Source organism: Octodon degus, unplaced genomic scaffold, assembly GCF_000260255.1.
Source record: "Octodon degus isolate 3935 unplaced genomic scaffold, OctDeg1.0 scaffold00133, whole genome shotgun sequence".
Lineage (NCBI taxonomy): Eukaryota > Metazoa > Chordata > Mammalia > Rodentia > Octodontidae > Octodon > Octodon degus.
Window position 1 is genome coordinate 5,573,225 of NW_004524709.1, and position 20,115 is coordinate 5,593,339.

Here is a 20,115-nt window from a genome sequence, read left to right on the forward strand (position 1 = left end):
GCTTGCACTCTGCTCAGGGCTACAGGAACCCAAAATAGAAGGATTCAGAGGCCTTTGGACCAGGGTGTGCTTCCATGGTAAGGCAGCCTTCTTCTGTGTTGTGAAGAAGCCTGCTGACACATTTTTTGGAAGTCTCTGACTTCGTTCTTTCTCTTCCCAGTTTTCCAGTTGTTAAGACCCTCCCTGCCCCCAAGGAGTAGATGCCAGGTGAAGATGTGACAATTCTACCTTCCTCTTGACCCCAGTTCTTAGTGCCATTCCCAAGCCCTATCAGCCACAGCCCAGAATGGCAGCATCAACCCCTCAAAGTGGACTTGTCCACAAAATAACTTCTTCCTACAGCATTCTGGCTATCTGATTCTAAAAACATAAAGAGTCACACTCGGGTAAATTAAAAACATCCATTTGCGACACTTTATTACCAAACCATGTGGAATGCAAAGTAAGAGCATAAAAAATGAGCCTCTTAATACATGGAAGGTGACAGAATCATACCCTTCATGGACAGCATTTCATCCCAGGACCGAGATGCTCAGAAAACATAATGTGGAGTAATTCTCACCCGGGCAGAGGCACACGGGAGCTGGTAATAACTCAGGGTATTTTATCACTGTGTGTCCTCAAGCTAGGCATTGGATGGGAAAAACACTCTGGAAACAAAATTAAATAGTTTTAGATCTAATTTCACCAGGCTGAACGAGGCCACAGATTGATTTTCATGGAATCTAATAGAGAGCGGCACCACGCAGCATATCTTGCAGAAAATCCATCTCCGGCGCTGCACTTTGTACTTACTTTCCTGTTCACTAGAAGTAATAAGAAACTAATATTTTACCACGCGGTGTGCTGCGCTCTGTAAACGGCCTCTCTCAAAGGCTGCTGTGCATGCTCAGTCCCAGCCTCCTTTCTGGCTCCTCCAACACCTGCTCATGTTTTGTTGCAAAACTTCTCCTGGAGGGAACTCACTGTCCTTCTTGCCGGAAGCCTCTGTGGAGGCTTCTGTGGCTACAGTGATGACAGTGGGGCAGGGGAGAGTAGCTACTCCACTTGTGCTTGTGACTCATATCCTTCTCATTGGCCCTTCAGTCTTGAAACCGTGTACCTCCCTCACTTCCAAACCTGTTGAGCTCTCACTCCTCATCCTCAAACCAACGTCAAAGTCCACAGGGAACAAACTCAACAATAGCTGCCCTGTTATCCAGATATACTTAGCAGAAGTATATCAACAAACTGCATGAGAATGGACTATCCTAGGGGTTTGTGGTGCTTTCCAGTGACAAGCCTTCTCTGAGAGCCCTCATCTGCCTGGCTACACAGCGTCCTCTCCATTGAGTGCACTCTTTAAGGACAGCCATCTATTTTCTCTCTCTCTCTCTCTCTCTCTCTCTCTCTCTCTCTCTCTCTCCCTCCCTCCCTCCCTCCCTCTCCTTCAGTCCCTCCACCCTAAGTACCCCCTTTCCTGGCACAATTATCTATACACACAAAACCGAGATTTCCTTCACAATATTTGTAGCACTTCCATTATATCTGTACAATGTAAGAGGTAAGGAGATACCACAAGCAACAGGGTTAGATGACCCTGCTAATTGACAGAAATTTAATCACAAAACAAAAATTGTAATGACAACTAGTAGCAGAAATGAAGGATTTTGTTGATCAAAATCCATTTTAAATACAATTTATCTAGTACCCACCCATTCGATCAAATGATCTCAACTGCAAATCTTAGGTAGCATAATCTTATCATGAATATAAAGTATCATTTTTTCTTCAGTCATCTAATTGCAAAGGAAATTTTTGATAAGGCTATATTTTTTAAAGAGAATAAAAATAGTAAAAACAAAAAAGCAAAGCATTAGAAACTATACAGAATTTCACTAAATAAAATGATAGAAATTCAACAATGGTTTTATATTGAATATTGTTGTCTTCAAATTACTTAGATTACCAGATATAAGCATGTAAAATTAGACAAAAATTATAAAAAAACAGAAAAAATAGAGCAGCAGAAATCATCCCTACAATGGTCCAAGCTATCCTGCATACATACACATATGTTTCTTTTTCCATTCTTTCTTTTCTCCTTTCCCAGTTGTTCCTTCCCTCTGAACAGATTTTTCCCTTTCACAGTATCTATTGTACCTTTCAGATTTTATTTACTCTTTCAGGCTTTTATACCAATGAGACAGTCCAACGTTTACACATGCTGGTCTGACTTATTTCACTTATGAATATGGTCTCTAGTTGCATCCATTTACCTATAGAAACCTCAAGTTTATCTTTTGTATAGCTGAGTAATACTTCATTGTATAAAAAATACCACATCTTCTTTTTTACCAATTTCTCAGCTGATGGGCATTTTGGTTGTTTCCAAGATTCAGCGATAAAAAATTGGCTGCTATTAACATGAATACACGTGTATTGTTGTGGGATGATGTTTTCATTTCTGCTGGAAAAATACTCAGAAGAAGAATATCTAGGTTTAATGGGCCTCCAATGTTAACTTTTTGAGAAATCTCCACACTGATTTCCACAGTGGTTGTACCACTCTGCACTCCACCAACAGTGGAGAAGTGTTCCTTTTTCCCCACTGCCCCTCCAGCATTTCTCATTGCTTGACTTCTGTCTTTGGAGGCAGTTTTTCCTCTCTAACCCTCAACTATGTACACCACCCTACTTCTTAAGAAGCAGGTCTGAGGCAGACATTAAACGCAGTTGACCCAAATCCATGTGGTATCAGCAGATCATGCACAGAAAGTCAAGACATTTTGTGTTTGGGGGTTGGCATCTATATCAAGCAAAATAAAATAACCAAAATCCAATGACTAAGGATTGTCTTAGTTCATTTCAGTCTATGTTTCCTGTATCTTATTGATTTTTGTACTCAATGAACATCTTTTGTGGTCCCCTATGCACTGAAATCTGTGCTGGTTCTTTTGTTTTTTTAATTTTTATATATATTTTTATTTTTCTATTTTTTAATAATTTAATTGAGAAACAAATAGCAATAAGACAGTTTCAAAACTGATTAGTTGGAGAATTTCAATAATTAATACAATGCATATTGTTATCTTCTTAATACAAAACACTGACATGATATCCTGTCCAAACACTATTAGTACAAATCTTTCTTCTCATTTAATTCAGAGAAAGTAGCTGTATATCTATCCTAACTATTTTGTATATACAAATACAAAATGGTCATTCATTTATGCTGCCCTGAGGCACAGCCACACCTGTGGCTCCAGTCTGTGCCACCTCCATCTTGGACCAGTGGTTCTCATTTACAGGATTCACAGACACCCCAGTTCCTTTTTTTCTGTTTTTGGCAGAACTGGGGATTGAACTCAGGGCCTTGCACTTGCCAGGCAAGCGCTTACTCTACTGAGCCATCTCCCCAGCCCCTGGTCATTCATTTATATCCCCATTTTTTGTTTAGTTTTGTCAGAGAAGAGTATTCCATTGTCATTTAAATATTGTAGGTGCATTAATTCAGCAAAATATTCTAATATAGTCCAATAGTTCAATAATAGTAGTGGGTCATCTGCAGGACTGGAAATGTCAGAAGTTGTTGACCTGAGCCCTTTACTGCCCAGCATACCAACATGGCTTCACCCCTTATACCTCATTTTTTACCTTTCTGCTGAATGGTTAAGACCAAGATAAAGCAAGACCTATATAACAAGGACTTTTGTATCTGATAAGGTCAGTCAAGTCCCCTCAGGATTTATCCTGAAACCCTGTACAGCAGTTTGTAGATCCTTTGTCAGTGTCAGCCATGTAGATAGGTCACGGCTATTGCTTGAGCAATTTGTTCTCTGTGAAAGCCTGAGAGAATATTTTCTCTCCATGTGACTCTCCTTAGGCACACTCTACATCATCGATCACATTCCTCTGTGGCCCCACAATCTCCTTGATCAGAAAATTTGGGACATAACTGAGTTACATAATGTTACAGTATAGGTTCTCCTATGTCCTGAGTCTTCACTGACCTTGAAAGGCTAGGGCCAAAATGTTGGCTTTCCTTGAAGCCCTTCTTTTTCTCTAATTTTAGGTCTGCAAACTTAGGTTGTTAACCCTCTAGAAAAGAAGTTTATTATTACCCTGCAACATATGTAGTTTGGTTTAACCTAACTATCTGTCTGAATATCAAACATCTTAGGCATAACATGGAACAGGTATTTTCCATCAAGTATTGATATGTTAAACTTTAAGTCCTTGCAGAATATGAAGGAAAAGTTTTAAAAAATTAAAAATGTGAATAAACAATTACATATTTTTACACAGAAATTTAGAAATCTAACCATAGACAACATTGTAGCAGTACAGTCCTGTGACTTTTTTTTCTTGTCTCTTGTTTTCATTTATTACCCTTTTTTTTAAACAAACATTTACTTGAGAGACAGTATGGCAGTAATTGGTATGTCATGACAAGCAGTACATATTTAGAAGACCAGAATGTCAGGCACTCCAAGCATGACCCTACTATTACACATTGCTATCTTCAGTGCAGTTGCTTAGTTCACAGGCATCAGCATATATAGTTAGTCAGGGTCAGAATCCTACCAATTAACTGCTGGTTTCCAAAACCTGCTGATGTTCCTCAGGATCATTGCCCTGCCCATCTTGTGCATATAAATGTATGGCTTTGCCCCTGTCATGTTTCCTAGCTTTTCTCCTTGCCCTCTCTTCATTGTCTAATCCTCAAGTTCTCGCTGTTCTTTTAACTGTGTTATACTTTTCTATTTGTATTTCTTCTTTTGAGTTCTTATACTAGGGAGACCATACGCTATTTACACATGTGGGTCTGGTCTATTAAATTTTATTTTAAAGAGAAAAACATTTCAAAACAAGGTAATAGGAGGTAGCAATGTTACTAGATTGTTTATTATTATCTTTGAATTAGTTATTCACAGAATAAGATATAGCATTTAATTGTCCAACCAACATTAGCATGAACCGTTCAGAAATTAATATAACTATTTATCTTAACTATTACATATATATACACATATTAATATTTCTTTCTTTGCTTTTCCTTTCTTTCTTTTTTCTTTCCCCCATGCCAGGTTCTCCTTCCTTTTGAACAGTTTCTTTGTCTTTCACAGTATCTACTGTACCTTTTGGATCTTATTTACTCTTCCAGCTTCTCACATTAGGGAGGCAATATGATGTTTCCACAAATAGTTCTGAGGGAAATTTTCCAGGGGACAATTAAGTATGTATAGTGAATATTCTTCAGCCCTCTCTAGAAGGTTCCTGGGGTTCTCCACAGAGTCACTGTCCAGCAAGCCCCAAGAGACCTAATGACTTGTTTCTCCTTAGCAACACTATTGCAGGTACACTGATCATACAAACACAGAAAGGCTCTTCTCCCCAAATACAAAGTTCTCCTCATGGTAGACAGAGGCACTCAAACTCATGCAAAGCCACATGTGACAATAACTTGAGAAATGTATGAAAATATACAAGTCTCTTTTGTACCTGTCCCAATACTTGAAATTTCACCATCAAATCTGCAAGTGTATTAATCACTTATTTTTATTCTATTTCAAAAATCTCAAGGAAAGAAATGGTAAATTAATATGATCTGAACTTTTTCTAGCTATACTTTCAGTACTTTTTTCAGTATTTTTCTATTTACTAAATTCTAACAGTTTCAGAGAAAGTGCATGTCTTAGTTACTCTTCTCTAGCTGCTGGGACAAATATCTGACACCAAAAATGAAGGAAGGAAGGGGTTATGTAGCTCACAGTTGCTGGAGGTTTCAGTCCATACTCAGCTGGCTCCTAGGCAGAGAGGCGCCTGGCAGAGGGCAACCTTCATGGCAGGGTGACAAAGAGAAGAGAGCAATGGAATTGGCAGCAGCTCAGGAAGCTAGCTCTCTCCCCTCCTTACATTGTAATGCAGATTACCTGCCCCAGCAGCATCCACACCCACAATAATCAATCACAAACTCCAGAAACCCCCCATGACTGCATGAGGATTTGGGGGAACATCTAGCCACAAGCCATAACATTCCACACCTGGAATCCCAAAGACTCATGCACATTCCTTTATACAAAAAGCATTTTAGTCCATCTCCGAGAGTTGCCAAAGTCCTCCAGTTTCAGCATTGCTGAAAAGTCCGACTCCCAAGTCTCCTCTAAGATCAAAAGCAAACTCTTTGCTATGAGCCCCTGTACAGATGAAAAGTTAAACACTTCGAACATTCAATGACACACGATAAATATTACCATTCCAAAAGGTACAAACAGCAGGATGCCAAGCATTGGGACCAAAGCAAGTCCAAAATCCAGCAGGGCAAACATCAAGTCCAGTAGTTCCATGTGGAACATCCGAAACAATCTGTGACAATTGTAAGCTCCATGTGGTTCTGCCCCTATGGCACTTCTGGTGGTTGTAGCTCCCCTGGCTTCTCTCTTAGGCCAGCTTTAGTCCCTCCTTGCAGTTTCCCTTAGATGATCCATGTTCCTGTCTTTTCCAGACTTCTGGGGTTTCCACTGAATAGGCTTTTCACTCACAGCTTTACACACTGTCCTCTCAGGGGCACACTGGCTGGCTCGCAGGTCTTCTGAAATTGAGGTGGAAGCCTTCTTAACCTCAGAGCTCTTGCATTTTCTGCAAATGCCTAAAACCAATGCCACATGGATGATGCCAAGGTCTGCTGCCAGATGGAGCAGTAGCCAGGCTTCTTTCTCTCATGGCTATAGGGGTCAACTGCCTGGCTTGCTGAGCACTCTGATCCTGCTTCTGAGGAATAAATTCTCCATGCCAGCATATTCTGGAACCTGATGTTGCCACCACCGCCATTATGGAACATAGGGCTCTGTGGTTTTCCCCTCAAGGCAAAGTCCCTTACCCTTACAACTCTGAGGCTGCAAAGGGTGGAGACCTGCTACCTTCAGTGATCCCTTCAGATCATCCTTTCTATTCTCTTGTTCTTTCTCTGCAGTGGAGATCCTCTCAGCTCTGTTTTTGCATTCCACAGCTTTATAGGAGCTTCCTTTCTGGCCAAACTCACAAAATTTTAAATCATCCTGCTGGGCTCTTTGTTCTTCATTCTCAACATAAATCTGACTAAAAGCCCCCAACAACAGCCATGCTATTCCTTCAACATTTGGCTGCTTTGAAATTTCTTTTGAAAGCTTAATCAGTTTAGGCAAAGTCTCTGGACAGGAACAAAATTCAGACAAACTTTCCACCAAGCCATAGAGCAAATCATCTGGAGTCCAACAACCAATGTAGTCCTTCTGCCCAGAAGAAACCTCCCCAGCCTGGTCTTCATACACAGGCTTTTTCTCAGTCTTCCAGTCTTCTGAGCTCTGGCCAAAATCTCCCACACAGAACAGCTAAAGCTGTTCCAGCACTTCTTTTATAGGCAACATCTCCAAACCTTTCCTATCTCTTTCCATAAGCCATTTCCAAAAGCTCATAAGCCACATGGTCAGGTTTAGTCACTGCAATGACCTCACTTCTCTGGTACCAAATTCCATCTCCGCTACTTTTCATTCATTGCTGGGACAAATACCTGACACTCAAAATGAAGGGAGCAAAGGTTTATTTAGCAGAGGTTTCAGTCCATACTCCGTTGGCTCCAAGGCAGATGACAGCAGTTCATAGCAGAAGAAAACAATGAAGAGCAGGGGAGGAGCAGCAGCTGCAGCATCTATCAAGCCTCTTGTTCTTCTTTCTATGTTAGCTGTGAAGACCAGTGCTCCTCCAAGGGAGTAGCCATGCTATGAAGATCGGAGCTTCTTCGAAGTGGTGGCTGCAAAGATCAAGATCCTCCGAGGAAGTGACACTGCAAAGCTCAGAACTCCTCCAAGGAAGCAAGGCAGGAAGAAGCCTTCCTCAATCCTTTTATATACCCTTTTTGTGCTGAGTCACTCTAGGGTGGGGTGGGTCCTCCCCACCCTAAGGCGGAACCCCCACACCCCAGGGTGTGGAATCACCAAGCAAATCTAGCAGAGCTTCTGACATGTCAAGTTGACACAATGTATCAACCACCAGAATGCAAAAGGTTCATTTCTGAGATGCTCAAGGAGGAGAGTCCTTTCTGAGACTTCACATGATAGAAAGAATGATAAGAACTTCATCCTAGAGAGAAGAACTCTGACAAAAAGAGGAGAGAGCATGAAGGACTAAGAGATAAATCTGTTGCAGTCACAACTGGAAGGTATAATAGAATGGCAACTGGATTGGCCTTTGCACCCACCATGGGGATGGATGGAGCTTGCTCTAGGCATGTCTTCCTAAGGTATGGAGGCTTGACCTGAGAGTCTGTGTCTGCTCCCACCTATCTTCCTCCATAACACTGGTAACACTGTCCCCGCTCTGATTCCCAGACACCATGAAGCAGCTTTGCCTACCACACCTTTCCACATGATGTCCCTGCCTTGGAGCCAGTCAACTGAAGACCACTCTCCTGAAATAGTGAGCCAAATCAAAGCTCTTCTTTAAATCTTGGGTGTCAGGTGTGTGTTCAGCAATTGAAAACTCACATGCAAAAATCATACGCTGTTTAAAAGACTAAAAGTCTTAAGCATCATCTGTCCCTTCAAAAAAGCATTTCTGCATACTTTCACTATGCCAGGTTATATCCCAGGCAAAAGAGATATGGAAATAATAACCACAGCAGGCAAAATGTCCATACTTTAGCCTGCATTCTACTGGGAGAGGCAAGCATTTAATAAACAACTATATAGTATATAGTGCTGGGGGTAATGGTGAAAGCTGTGGGGGAATAAAGCAATATCAAGAAGGTCTAGGCTTTATTCTTAGCTCCTGGCCATGGTAAGTGCCTGATAAATCTGGGTTGAATTAATGGATGGTGAAATAAGTACATGCAAGGTTGTTTGCACTCTCAGCTTAAATATCCCTAATCAGAAAAACAGACTTGGAAGATAGCAGATGTAGCAAGTGAAAGAGGAAGATAAGGAATCCAAAGCATGCTCTGTAGGGCTGTGTTTGTTAACAAGGGTACCCATCACATGTGGCTATCATAGATAAGCACATAAGTGGGGCTGGACAGGGTTGTTTGGATTTTGTGGCCATGATCTGGTCAGCCTTGAGAAGAATAACTTAGCAGAATTCACTTGGCCTGAGACAGGTTTCATGAAGAGATCAGTCCACTAGAGAAATTAAAAATAATAAATGTCATTTTCACACATTAACCAGGCACTCAATTCTAAAGCAAAATGCTTAAATTTAGGCATGCAAATTCAGATACTAACACTTTGACCTGTTCTCTAAACAATTATTTATGTGACTATTGTTCTATTTTCCATTATTAGAATAGCTAATCCACTTAAGAGATGAAAAATAAAACGAATTTCTAGCAGTGTTGAAGAAGAACACATTGACAATGTGGATAACTGAAGTCAAAGGAGAGCAGGGCGACCTGACAGAAGGTTTTATATCTCATGACTAGTTTTTAAATGAGCTCAGTTCAATATCTTCATAAAATCAATATTAGAAAATGAGATAAAAAGAAACACTATTCAATTGCCTTAAGCAATGTGCATCTTAAAAAATATCTATGGAAAGCCTAACAAGTACAAGAGTCAGTGCATCCTGTGAGATGTAATGAGATTAATCACTTAATAAGTGTATCAAGCTAATCACTGACAACACGTATTGAGTGCATGTCAAATGCCAGGTGCTATGTTGCATTTCATGTCATTTAATTTCATGATGATCTCATGGTGCAAATGATGATCTGTGCTTTATAAATGAGGAAACATCAATAAAGGGAGACAGGCAAATGGGGTAGGATGGTCCAGCTTGTGAGTGGATTGGAACCCAAACCATCAGAACAAGCAGTCAAGCCCATGCCTCAGCCCTCATGGAGGGAAGATCCAGGAGGTAAATGGTACAGAGAGAAAATAACTAAGTACTTTGGGTATATACACAACAGACAAGTGTGAGGTACAGTATTTTGTTGAAAAGAATCAAAGGATGAGACAAGGAGCAGGAATGACTCTAGTTTCATTATGACCTTGGTGTTTTTCTACCAAACAGTCATCAGGACTGGACATGTAGAAAGTGGAGAGTTCAGTAGTGGTTCACATTCAACACCACCAAAGAGTCTCAGGTATGAGGCACTTAAGGAAGAAAGCCATGGTCACTCATTTGTATTGGGGCTGAAATTTTGGCTTCCATGTTACATATTATATTAAGAAATCACCAGCAGCTGTCATGCAAGATCTTTGAGCAGAAGTTCAAAAAGGACCGCTTCCTGCTGGTCATGGCCCAGGGAGTCCACTAGCTGTGTGGGCCCCCGCCACTAAGGAGAAGGAATTTCCTCATCTGTGAGTTCTTGGCCCCTTAGAAGTGCAAGTGATGGTCTTTGTAGAATGCAAGTCTCATAGCTATCGGCAGTGCTTCATTCTCTGATGGTTTTCTGAGGCCTGCAAGGTCAGTCTCTGCAAAATTTTGCAGCCAATAGAATCTGTCAGGACCTTGCTCTGGTTCTTCTCTGGTTGGTGTCTACATTTGACTTCCCCCAGAATATGTGTAATTCCAAGGACTCGCTCTTATCCAATAATTTCTGCATAACCTACAAGCATAATAGATTGAAGACTATTGCAAAAACCCACAGGAGAGAAAATGTGGAGATAACTGGTTGTGGAACTAAGAAATGACCAGAAGGTACACTCTAGAGAACTGGGTAACCCATTTAACACATGGAGTGAGGAAAATAGATAAGTGGAAGTAACTCAAGGGTTTCTAATTTAGACCCTAGGTAGGAGGTATTAAGTGGGTCAAAGAAATACTGGACATGTTAGAGACACTCACTCAGTTTTGAGCAGGTGGAATCAGAAATGCCTAAAAACAATCAGATAAGATGTCTAGTATGAAGCGAAATGTTTGGCTTTGGAATCAGAAGGGAGCCAGGATGAAAGCGTACAGTTGCCCTGAGGCTAGCCACCTTCAAATGAAACCTTTGTTCATAAGTAAGATGATCCTATACTTTATCTTCCAAAGTGGGACACATGTAATTTGAAGTGATATTATTAAAGATCACACCAGAACGACCAGACAAACTGGGACATACCATGGAACACAGCTGTGTCCCCAGAACGCATGCTGAGTAAGGCAGTGCAGGTGCTGCTCACCGGTGAGTACAGTGTCAGGTCATAGTCTGAAATCCACACCCAAGTGAAAAACTGGATATGTGATGCACACTGAAAGAAACTGAAGCACAACACCCACACTGGCCCCAGCAAACAGCAGGCTCCCTCCCCCAAGTTCTGGGATGGGCCCACTCTGCACCGCTCTGGTGCCAGGGATGGAGACACAGAGTGCTAGGAAGAGACAGACAGCAGATGTGGGTCACAGCCTGAGCTCCAGTCTGCAGCAGTAACTTGTATCTCAGACACCTACTTTGGGAGTGATGTTCAGTACATTACAGGAACACCCTTGTAAGTCTCCAGGTCAGGGACTGACCGTTGGTGAAGCTGCCCGTTCCCCAGTGTAAGTGATGGTTTAGGTTGAAACTTGTACCTAGGAAAGCCAGGAGGTGTCTGTCCAGAGAAAACTTACTAGGGCAATGTTTTTATAAAATGTAAATAATATAAAAATTATAAAGTAAAAGAATTTAGGTATTACATGACTCCACAAAAAGTCAGAAAAATGTGAAGAACTCATAAAGAACTAACAGAAAGCACTATAAGAAAAATACACCTAAGGACAAGAAATTCAAAATTTATATAGGATTAACACTTACTGTACAGAATTTTGTCCACCATAGATTAAAGTTCACCAGCTGTACTCCTCACACGAGCTAGGCAGATTTGTAAGGTTTGATTTGTATTTCACTGGAACTTCTCTCCCTGAGCTGATTATCAGCATTCCTGACCAGAAGCACAGTTTAGTTATCTCTTAAAGACTTTGTCATACATTTCCTCATCCTCAGAGCCAACTGAGAAATAAAGGCTCTTGATCCCAGCCTCAACATCCTGCACAATTTAATCTACTGCTAGAGCACTTAGCCACCTGCTCTCTCTCTCTCTCTGACCAAGAGTTTCTTCAAATCCAGCCAATGCCACCTCCACCCAGTGGAAATAACTGCTTATGGTAGCAGAGGTGGATCCACTGAAGCTGTGAGATTTAAAGTTGTTCTCAAAAGCTCAGACTCTTTGGAACTGACAGGAACTCTGTCCTAGGTCTCAATAAGAGCCAACAAATACAAAGCACAAAGGAAGAGAAAAGCTGCAAGATGTCCTGCAGCAACATATAATTAGGACAAGAGACAATTTCTAAGCCACAAGGTTGTCTGTGTGCTTGTTTCAGGGTGAGTGTGTGGCTACAGAGTTAAGTAAAGCAAGAACATGCCTAATTTGAGAAATATACTGCAGCCTGTGTAAAAACTTTCCTGTCTGTAATTCCAGAATTCAGTTGCTAGTATAAACAAATGAGCTGTCCAGCCAGTGAACAGGTGGGGATAGATTCAGGAGGCATTTGCCAAAGGAATAACTTCAGAGAGCTTCTATTTTATTGAGCTTAGAGGAGGAAAATCTGCCAAAGGTGCTACCTGACTCTAGTCAGCTGTCAGGGCTTGCATGGCATCCCAGGTGAGCTCTGGCCTTCTCTCCTCAACACATCACCCCTCACTGCTCTAGAAAAGTCAGACACCTCAAAGAAAGAAGACATTAGGGCTGGTGAGATGGCTCAGTGGTCTAAAGCACCTACTTAAAACAAGCTTAGCAAAGCACAGGGACCACGGTTCAATCCCCCAGCACCACATGCCAGCCAGCTCCGCCCCCTGGTGGGCTGAGCTGGCCACACACACACACACACACACACATAAATAAATGGAAAAATTTAAGAAAAAAAAATAAAAAAGAAAGAGGACATTAGACATTCATGTCATTGCTGAGTGACTACAAGGCCAGGCCTAGAGCTCTGAGTTATCCTGCATGACCTGTATCCCAACAGCAAAGTAAGGGAGCCCATGGCAGCACCCACACCTCAAAGTTCACTGAGGAAGCAGAACTCAAATGCAGAGAATGAAGTCATCTGATTTCTATAAGCATCCATTCCCAAATGGAAGGTAGAATGAGGAAATTGTTTCAAACTCTGCAAAGCTGCAGAATGCCCTGGCAAATCATTTGGAAAGCTATGCATCTAAGTGAAGTGTGAACACACACCTTGAGCATTTTTTCTTAATTTAAATATACTGGCTTGTGAAGATTCACCTTCCCCTGTCAATCACTTGTCAGACCATCACTGTCTGTGCCCAAACTCACATCTGGAGGAGTGCATGGAACAATCTGGCATGTGCTTGTTTGTGTTTAGGCTTTTTCCTTATTTCCAAAAATAAGCCAGAGTGAGCTGGAATGTGATACACACTTCAAGCTGAGAATGATGCCCTGCCTTGGAAACTGCTCACAGCACGACTGTCATCATCTAGTCAAGATTTTCCTCTAATGTGGCCCAGTATTGAAACAAAGAATACGCTGTTAATTTTTTATGTATATGGGCAGACCATAGCGTTCAATTATTTTAGAAATAATCTATTTTATAAAATATTTGATTTTTAAAAGGCAGAGTATGAGATCAACTTCCCAGATATTCTAGCAATTATTTGGTAAGGGCTTTCTTCATTATTCCATCACAGCACCCGTGTCCAAAATTATCTTCAGCTGTGCAATTATTTGCAGTTAATAAATATCTGTTGAATAAGTATACTAGTTTGCTAGTGCTGCCACCACAAAGTGCCACAAGTCAGTCAGGTTAAATAAGAGATTTGTTACCTCATAATTCTGGAGTCTGGAAGTTTGAGGTCCAACTGTGGGCAGAGTTAGTTTGTTCCTTCCAGGGCCTCTTCCTTCACTTGCAGCTGTCCACCTGCTCTCTGTATCCACACCTGACCTTCTGGATGTTTGTGTCCAAACCTCCTCTTCTTGTAATAAGGACCTCAGCCAGATTTCATTAGGGCCTAACCTAAGGACTTCATTTTATCTTGTCTCCAAACTCAGCCACATTCTGAGGGGCTACAGGTTAGGACTTCAACAAATTAAATCTGGAGATACACAACTGAGCCTGTGATAGTAGGTCACCAACGCTGCAGGCTGGTCTCCTTGTTGCTTGATTTCTTGCTTGGTTACTTGGTTGATTGGTTTTGCAGTACTAAGGATCAGACTCAAAACCTTCACACTGAGCCATACCTTCATCCCCTTTTTACTATTTTTTTAGGAGAAGAGGGTCTCACTTAATTGCCCAGACTGGACTCAAACTTAAAACATTCCAGCCTCTGCTTCATGAGTACCTGGATTGTATAGACCTGTGCTACTGCACTAGACTACATTGGTCATTCAGATGCTTTCAGGACCGAAACTCTGAGTTTTATCCATCTCTGAAACTGTTAGAACAGATTCACACCCTATCACCACCACCAAAAAGAATCAATATTCTTGTGTCTTATGAAACTCAGTGTGAGAGTCTTTTTCAAGTTGGCTGAGTGGTCTCTTATGGCTCATAGGAAAGGAGCTTGAAAATAGTATTTGAAAAATCTATGTTTTTGAAAACATATGAGTTAAATGCTTTACCTTTACTCCAAACTGCTGTTCTTTTCTCCTGTCTGTGTGGAGGTTAATTATTTCCTCGATTCCCAGGGTAGCCCACCTGTTCATACTGATGTGCATTAGTGCTTAGGAAGATACAGCAAACATTTAAAGACATACATAGAATACACAGTTATGCAAGAAAGTGGGTCAAGCTTGAGGGAGGCCATCTGTCAGAGTATGTTTTGGCCAAAGGAAAACATAAGAAGGGAACTTGTAAAGGAGGCTGAAGTATTGTAGCCAAAGGGCACCAACAGAGTTCTGTGGACTCCAACTGTCACCCTTCTTTCCAGAGAGCTGCACTAGATGTGGAGACGTGTGTGGCTACAAAAGCGAAATGCAGCAGTACAAAACCTCACTTTCCACTTTGGAAATAAGGACAGAAGCAAAGCACTCAATTCCTATATTTTTAAAATAACATACCCTATAAAATATTTAGTGCATTTTAGGAGGCAGACTGTAAAACCAAATTCTAGATATTTTAACAGTTATCATTTTTATTACAATGTATAGCATATGTTTTATTTCACATGAGTAAGTTCTCCATGTAACTTACATATGCATGCACCAAAGGATGCTTAATGATTTCATCATGTGTTAGTCAGAGTTCTCTCTTATATTTCCATATAGACTCCACAAACTCTAATATTATCCTTCAATGTCAATAAAAATCCTACTGAAACGTTGGTTGAGGTTGCATTGAGTCTAAATTTGGAGGCAATGAATGTTGTAACAATAATGAGTCTTTCATTCTGTGAATATAGTTTATCTTTCATTTATTTAGATCTTCCCTGTTAGCTATATTTTTAAATGAGTGTGGATTTTGCATACCTATTTTTCCTAAAAATTATTCCTAAGTATTTTATGATAACAGCATTATTTCTTTAATTTTATTTTCCAACTTCTCATTACTGCTACAAAGGACACAGAGTTTTGCATATTAGAGTTGCATCTAGTGACCTTCATAAATTCACTTAGTCATTCCAGTGGTTCTAGGTATACAAGCACATTCAGAAAATTTTTAAAAATATATGTTTCTTTCTAATCACTATGACTTTTCTCCCATTTTATTTGTTAGCCAGCACCTCAGGTACAATGTTGAATGGACATGATCAGTCTAACTTGCAGTTTGACAAAACAGTTCTTTCCAAAGAACCAAGGTTTGGGCTTTCTCAGGGTCTTTTCCCCCCTATTGCTTTCCCAATTCCTGCTTTATTAACTCTTAACTTTTTTTCCACCTAACTACTTTAGATTTAATGTGTTTTCTTTTTATTTAGATTGAGTACAAATCTAGGTAGTTGATGTTGAGCATCTTCTCTTAAATTATATAGAGCAATAAATCCCCTTCTGTATTAGTGAGCTCTCCCAGTGCTGAGACACAATACCCAACACCCGCAAGGAAAAGAGATTTAATTTAGCTCACAGTTGCAGGAGATTTAATACATACTTGACTACTTCCAAGTAGAACTATCCTAATGGAAGGTCATGGCAGAACAGAAGTGACCAGGGAAGAGAAAAGAGGAACAGTGTGGAGAGGTGGAGAGACACATGCAGTGCCCATGGTCATGCCTTCATGCCCCACCCAGGCACACCCAGATGCTGCTTTACTGATCTGCTTGGCAACTCTTAATCCAATGAAGTTGACATCAGAAGTAATGGTCACAGTCCCTGAACTCTCCTTTTGTAACATACTGTGCTTTCGTTGCCATTGAGAACGAAAGTTTTAATTTTCCATGTGATTTTTGTTTGGACCCTTGATCACTTAAAATGATGATACTTGATTTTTGAATATATAGAAATTTGTTAGCAATGTTTTTATTGCATATTCTTAATGTATTATATTATGGTCACAAAATATACTTTTATGATTTTAATTATTTAAAATGTATTGGCTAGGGAGAGATTGGTGGTATAAGCGCCTGCCTAGCAAATACAAGGACCCTGGTTTGACCTCTGGCATCACATGCATGCCAGACCAGGAATCCCGGGCTCACCAGGCAGGCCATGGAAACTGGGCATGATGGTGCACACCTGTAGTCCTATCACTGGGGAGGCTGAAACAGGGGTGTCACTACAAGTCTGAGCTGCAGAGAGATCCTGTACTAAACAAATAATAAAATTTATTGAGAAATGTTATTTTTACAAATATATAGGTCATCTTAGTGAATGACCCAGGTGGACAGGAAAATAATGTAGTCTATTCTCATTGATTGGAATGTTCTATACATTCCACTTAAATTAAATTGCTGTTGCTTTAAATGTTATTCTTTTCTTCTTCTTACTACCTCCTCTATCAGTTATTAAAGGAGTGTACTGAAATTGCGGTAACTGTGTATTTGTCTATGCCTACATTTGTTGCTGGTTTCTGAATCATATTGCTGGAAATCCTAAGCATATGCACTTCTGAGATTGTCTTCTTAATTGCTTGCTTATTATGATACTTTTAAATTTTTCTGCCAGTTTTCTGTATTATGAAATTTGCCATGTCAACTGTTAATATAACCCTTCCAACTTATTAGTATTTTCATGGTATACCTTTTTTCCATACCTTAATTTTTAACCCATCTACATCTTTATATTTGAAGTACATTTCTTATGGGCATCAAACAGGTTTTGTTCTTTAGCCCAAACTGAATATCTTGGCATTTTAATTGGAGAACTTAATCCATTTACATTCAGTGTGATTATTATGTTTGCCTGTAAGTTGATGATATTGCTGATTTATTTTCTGTTCAGTTTATATGTCTTCTGTTTGTCCTTTGTTGCCTTTTTTAATGAATCATCCACTTTCAGTATTTTATTTTACCTCCTTTGCAAACTGTTTAGCCATATCTGTGCATTATTTTTAGTGGCCAAAGTTAAAGTATTGAAATTATCTAATCATAACCTGCTGCCTCATGAACAAAGAAAAACACATACAATAATTACTGATTGTATTGACTTGATCCCGAGCATTACATTCTTCTTTCAATATATCTTATAAATATACAATAAACATTACAATATATTGGCACCATTTTTTAAACTGTAATAGCCTTTTAGTGAAATTTAAGTAGTCGTCATTCTCATAAAACACATGATGTCTTCTTTATCTGGCTATTTAGAAAGTTTCCTTATCTTTTTTTCCCCAACAATTTGACTAGGATATTCCTTGCTACAATTTTCCCTGGGTTTATTCTGCTTGTTACTGATTAATTACTTAGATCTGTGATTTCATGTTTCTAAACATATTTTAAATTTCTAAATGGATACTTCAAATATCTGTCCTCCTTGATAGTTTTTCTCACTCTATCCTGAACTCCAGCTTCCCTTCTTTCTTGAACCCCAGCACACATAAACACACACACACACACACACACACACACACACACACACACACGTCTTTCAGTTTTGTTCTCCTCTAAAAGGACCAAACTAATGTTAAATTGATCCAGTGCAACTTTCCTTTTATTACAGTAGTTTTATCTTGAAAATTGCATTTGTTCCCTTTTTAGAGTTTCCATTTCTCTACCAAGATTCCCCATCTCTTCCATCTTCCATATTTTCCTTTAATTTCTTTTTTTTTTTTAATTTAGTATAGTGTCTACAGGGTCTCACTACTAGATTGGACTCATAGTGATTCTCCTGTTTTCAGCCTCCCAAGAGCTGGGATTATAGACACATGTCACCACACCCAGTCTCAATTGCTGGCTCAGTCCCGAGACAGGAGATCAAACCCTGGATAGCCCTTCCTTTAAACTCTTTTTTTTTTTTTTTTCTGAACTGGGGATTGAACTCAGGCCCTATGCGTTTGCCAGGGAAGTGCTTATTCCACTGAGCCATCTCTCCGGCCCCTTTCCTTTAAATTCTTAAACATACTTACAACTTCTATTTAAAGTCTTTATTTGCTAATTTCAATATCACTGCTTTTTTTCTTTCTTTCTTTTTTTTTGTGTATTTTAGAGAAGGATCTACAGGGTGTTCAGGGTCTCACTACTAGATCGGACTCATAGTGATCCACCTGTTTAGAGCTTCCCAAGAGCTAGGATTATAGGTACCACCATCCCCAGTCTCAATTGCCATCTCAGTATATCCCAGGGGCGGGGCCAGCACGATAGACCCAGGGATTGAACCCCCTTCCCCTGTGCCTGCTTGCAGGCATTTTAATCCACTGAGCTATTTGGCCAGCCCTCTTATTGCATCTTTTTATATCAAATATATTTCTTCCTGCCCTGTTGTATGCATATCAATATTATTATTACTATTATTTGAGAGACAATGAGGAGACTATGCTGTAGAGAATCTGGATTTTTCAGTGTTTCTTCACTTTTTCTGGTGGAAAGTTTATTACTAGTCAATTAGCTTAATCATTTTAAAATTTGTTCAAGTTACTTGTGAAATATATTTAAAGTACTCTTTACTCCAAGCTAGAGTATCCCTACTCATGAATCATGACATTTCTAAATCACAACTGACTATTAAGTCCTTGGTGAAGTGTCTTCATTCTGACTAACAGGAATGCCTGATTTCAGCACTGTTCAGCCTTCTGAATCCTGTCTTTGGGTCTCCAGCAGCCACACTCACATATTCATAGATGCTCCCTTTGCTCACATGTAGCCTATTCTTAACCAAACACATCAGAGAACTGCATAGAACCTTCTAGAACCCTGGCCTTCTGTATTCCACTTCCTTCTGTTCTCCAACTGAGTCACTTTGGTGGCTCAAACTTTGATCTTTTCAGCTTTAAACTGTCAACATTTCAATTTCTTCCTGGGTCCACTTTTTACTACTAGAAGATGCTTCCAGAAAGGGAGTTTGGATGACAACAAGACTCATCTCATGTGTTCCCATTTCCTAAGAGATAATACTCACCCACAACCTCCTATCCAACTTCTGAAAGTTGTTGCCTCGTACTTTCATTCCATTCTATTGGCATTTTCAAGCTATTTCATCACAGTTCAAAGTGTGTTAATCCATGTTATTAGCCATTCCTTCCTGCTAGCCCTAGAACTGAGGTGTATGCTTGAGGCCATGCAACACATTTATCTACTCGGCTCACAATGGAAGAGATTATGATATTGTACAATTTGCCTTCTTTATTTAAATAGACCAGAAAAACTGTTAAGCTAAAACTGAAAAGTTACTACCCTGTATTCTACTCAGTGGGCACAGAGTTGGAAAGGACGCTTTTCACATGAAGAAAGTGTTCCTTGTCATTGTCTACTCCCAGGTTTACCTAACCCTGATAACATTTCTTTATGAGTACACTATAATTGAATATTTGTGAAAACCCCATTTAATTTTTCTTCTAAATGTTAATCCAGCTCTAAATTTAAGTGCTCCCTTTTCCTTAAATCAAAAATGATTCGTGATTCTATTCTTTTTGCTTCTTTTGGTGGCCTTGGAACCAGGGGAAATGTTGTTCTGCTGGGCTTCAATACATGCCTCATGAAACACAGGGAGATGAGGGGTTGGCAAGACAAACATGTAAAGATAGAAAAATAAATCAATAAAGAAGCGAATAAATATATGGAAAAATGCTCCACATCACTAGCCATCCATGAAA

General features: G+C 39.9%; 1 protein-coding gene across 1 annotated transcript in view; it reads left to right on the forward strand.

Annotated features, from left to right (window-relative positions):
• The first annotated feature begins 9,776 nt into the window (after positions 1-9,776).
• The window catches only part of Adarb2 (adenosine deaminase, RNA specific B2 (inactive)), a 223,631-nt gene continuing 213,292 nt past the window's right edge, over positions 9,777-20,115 (forward strand). Inside the window, exons 1-3 of the mRNA XM_004641286.1 lie at positions 9,777-9,867; positions 10,024-10,096; positions 11,025-11,122. Coding sequence (XP_004641343.1) covers positions 9,777-9,867; positions 10,024-10,096; positions 11,025-11,122 — 262 coding nt within the window. The remainder of the gene's footprint in view (positions 9,868-10,023; positions 10,097-11,024; positions 11,123-20,115) is intronic.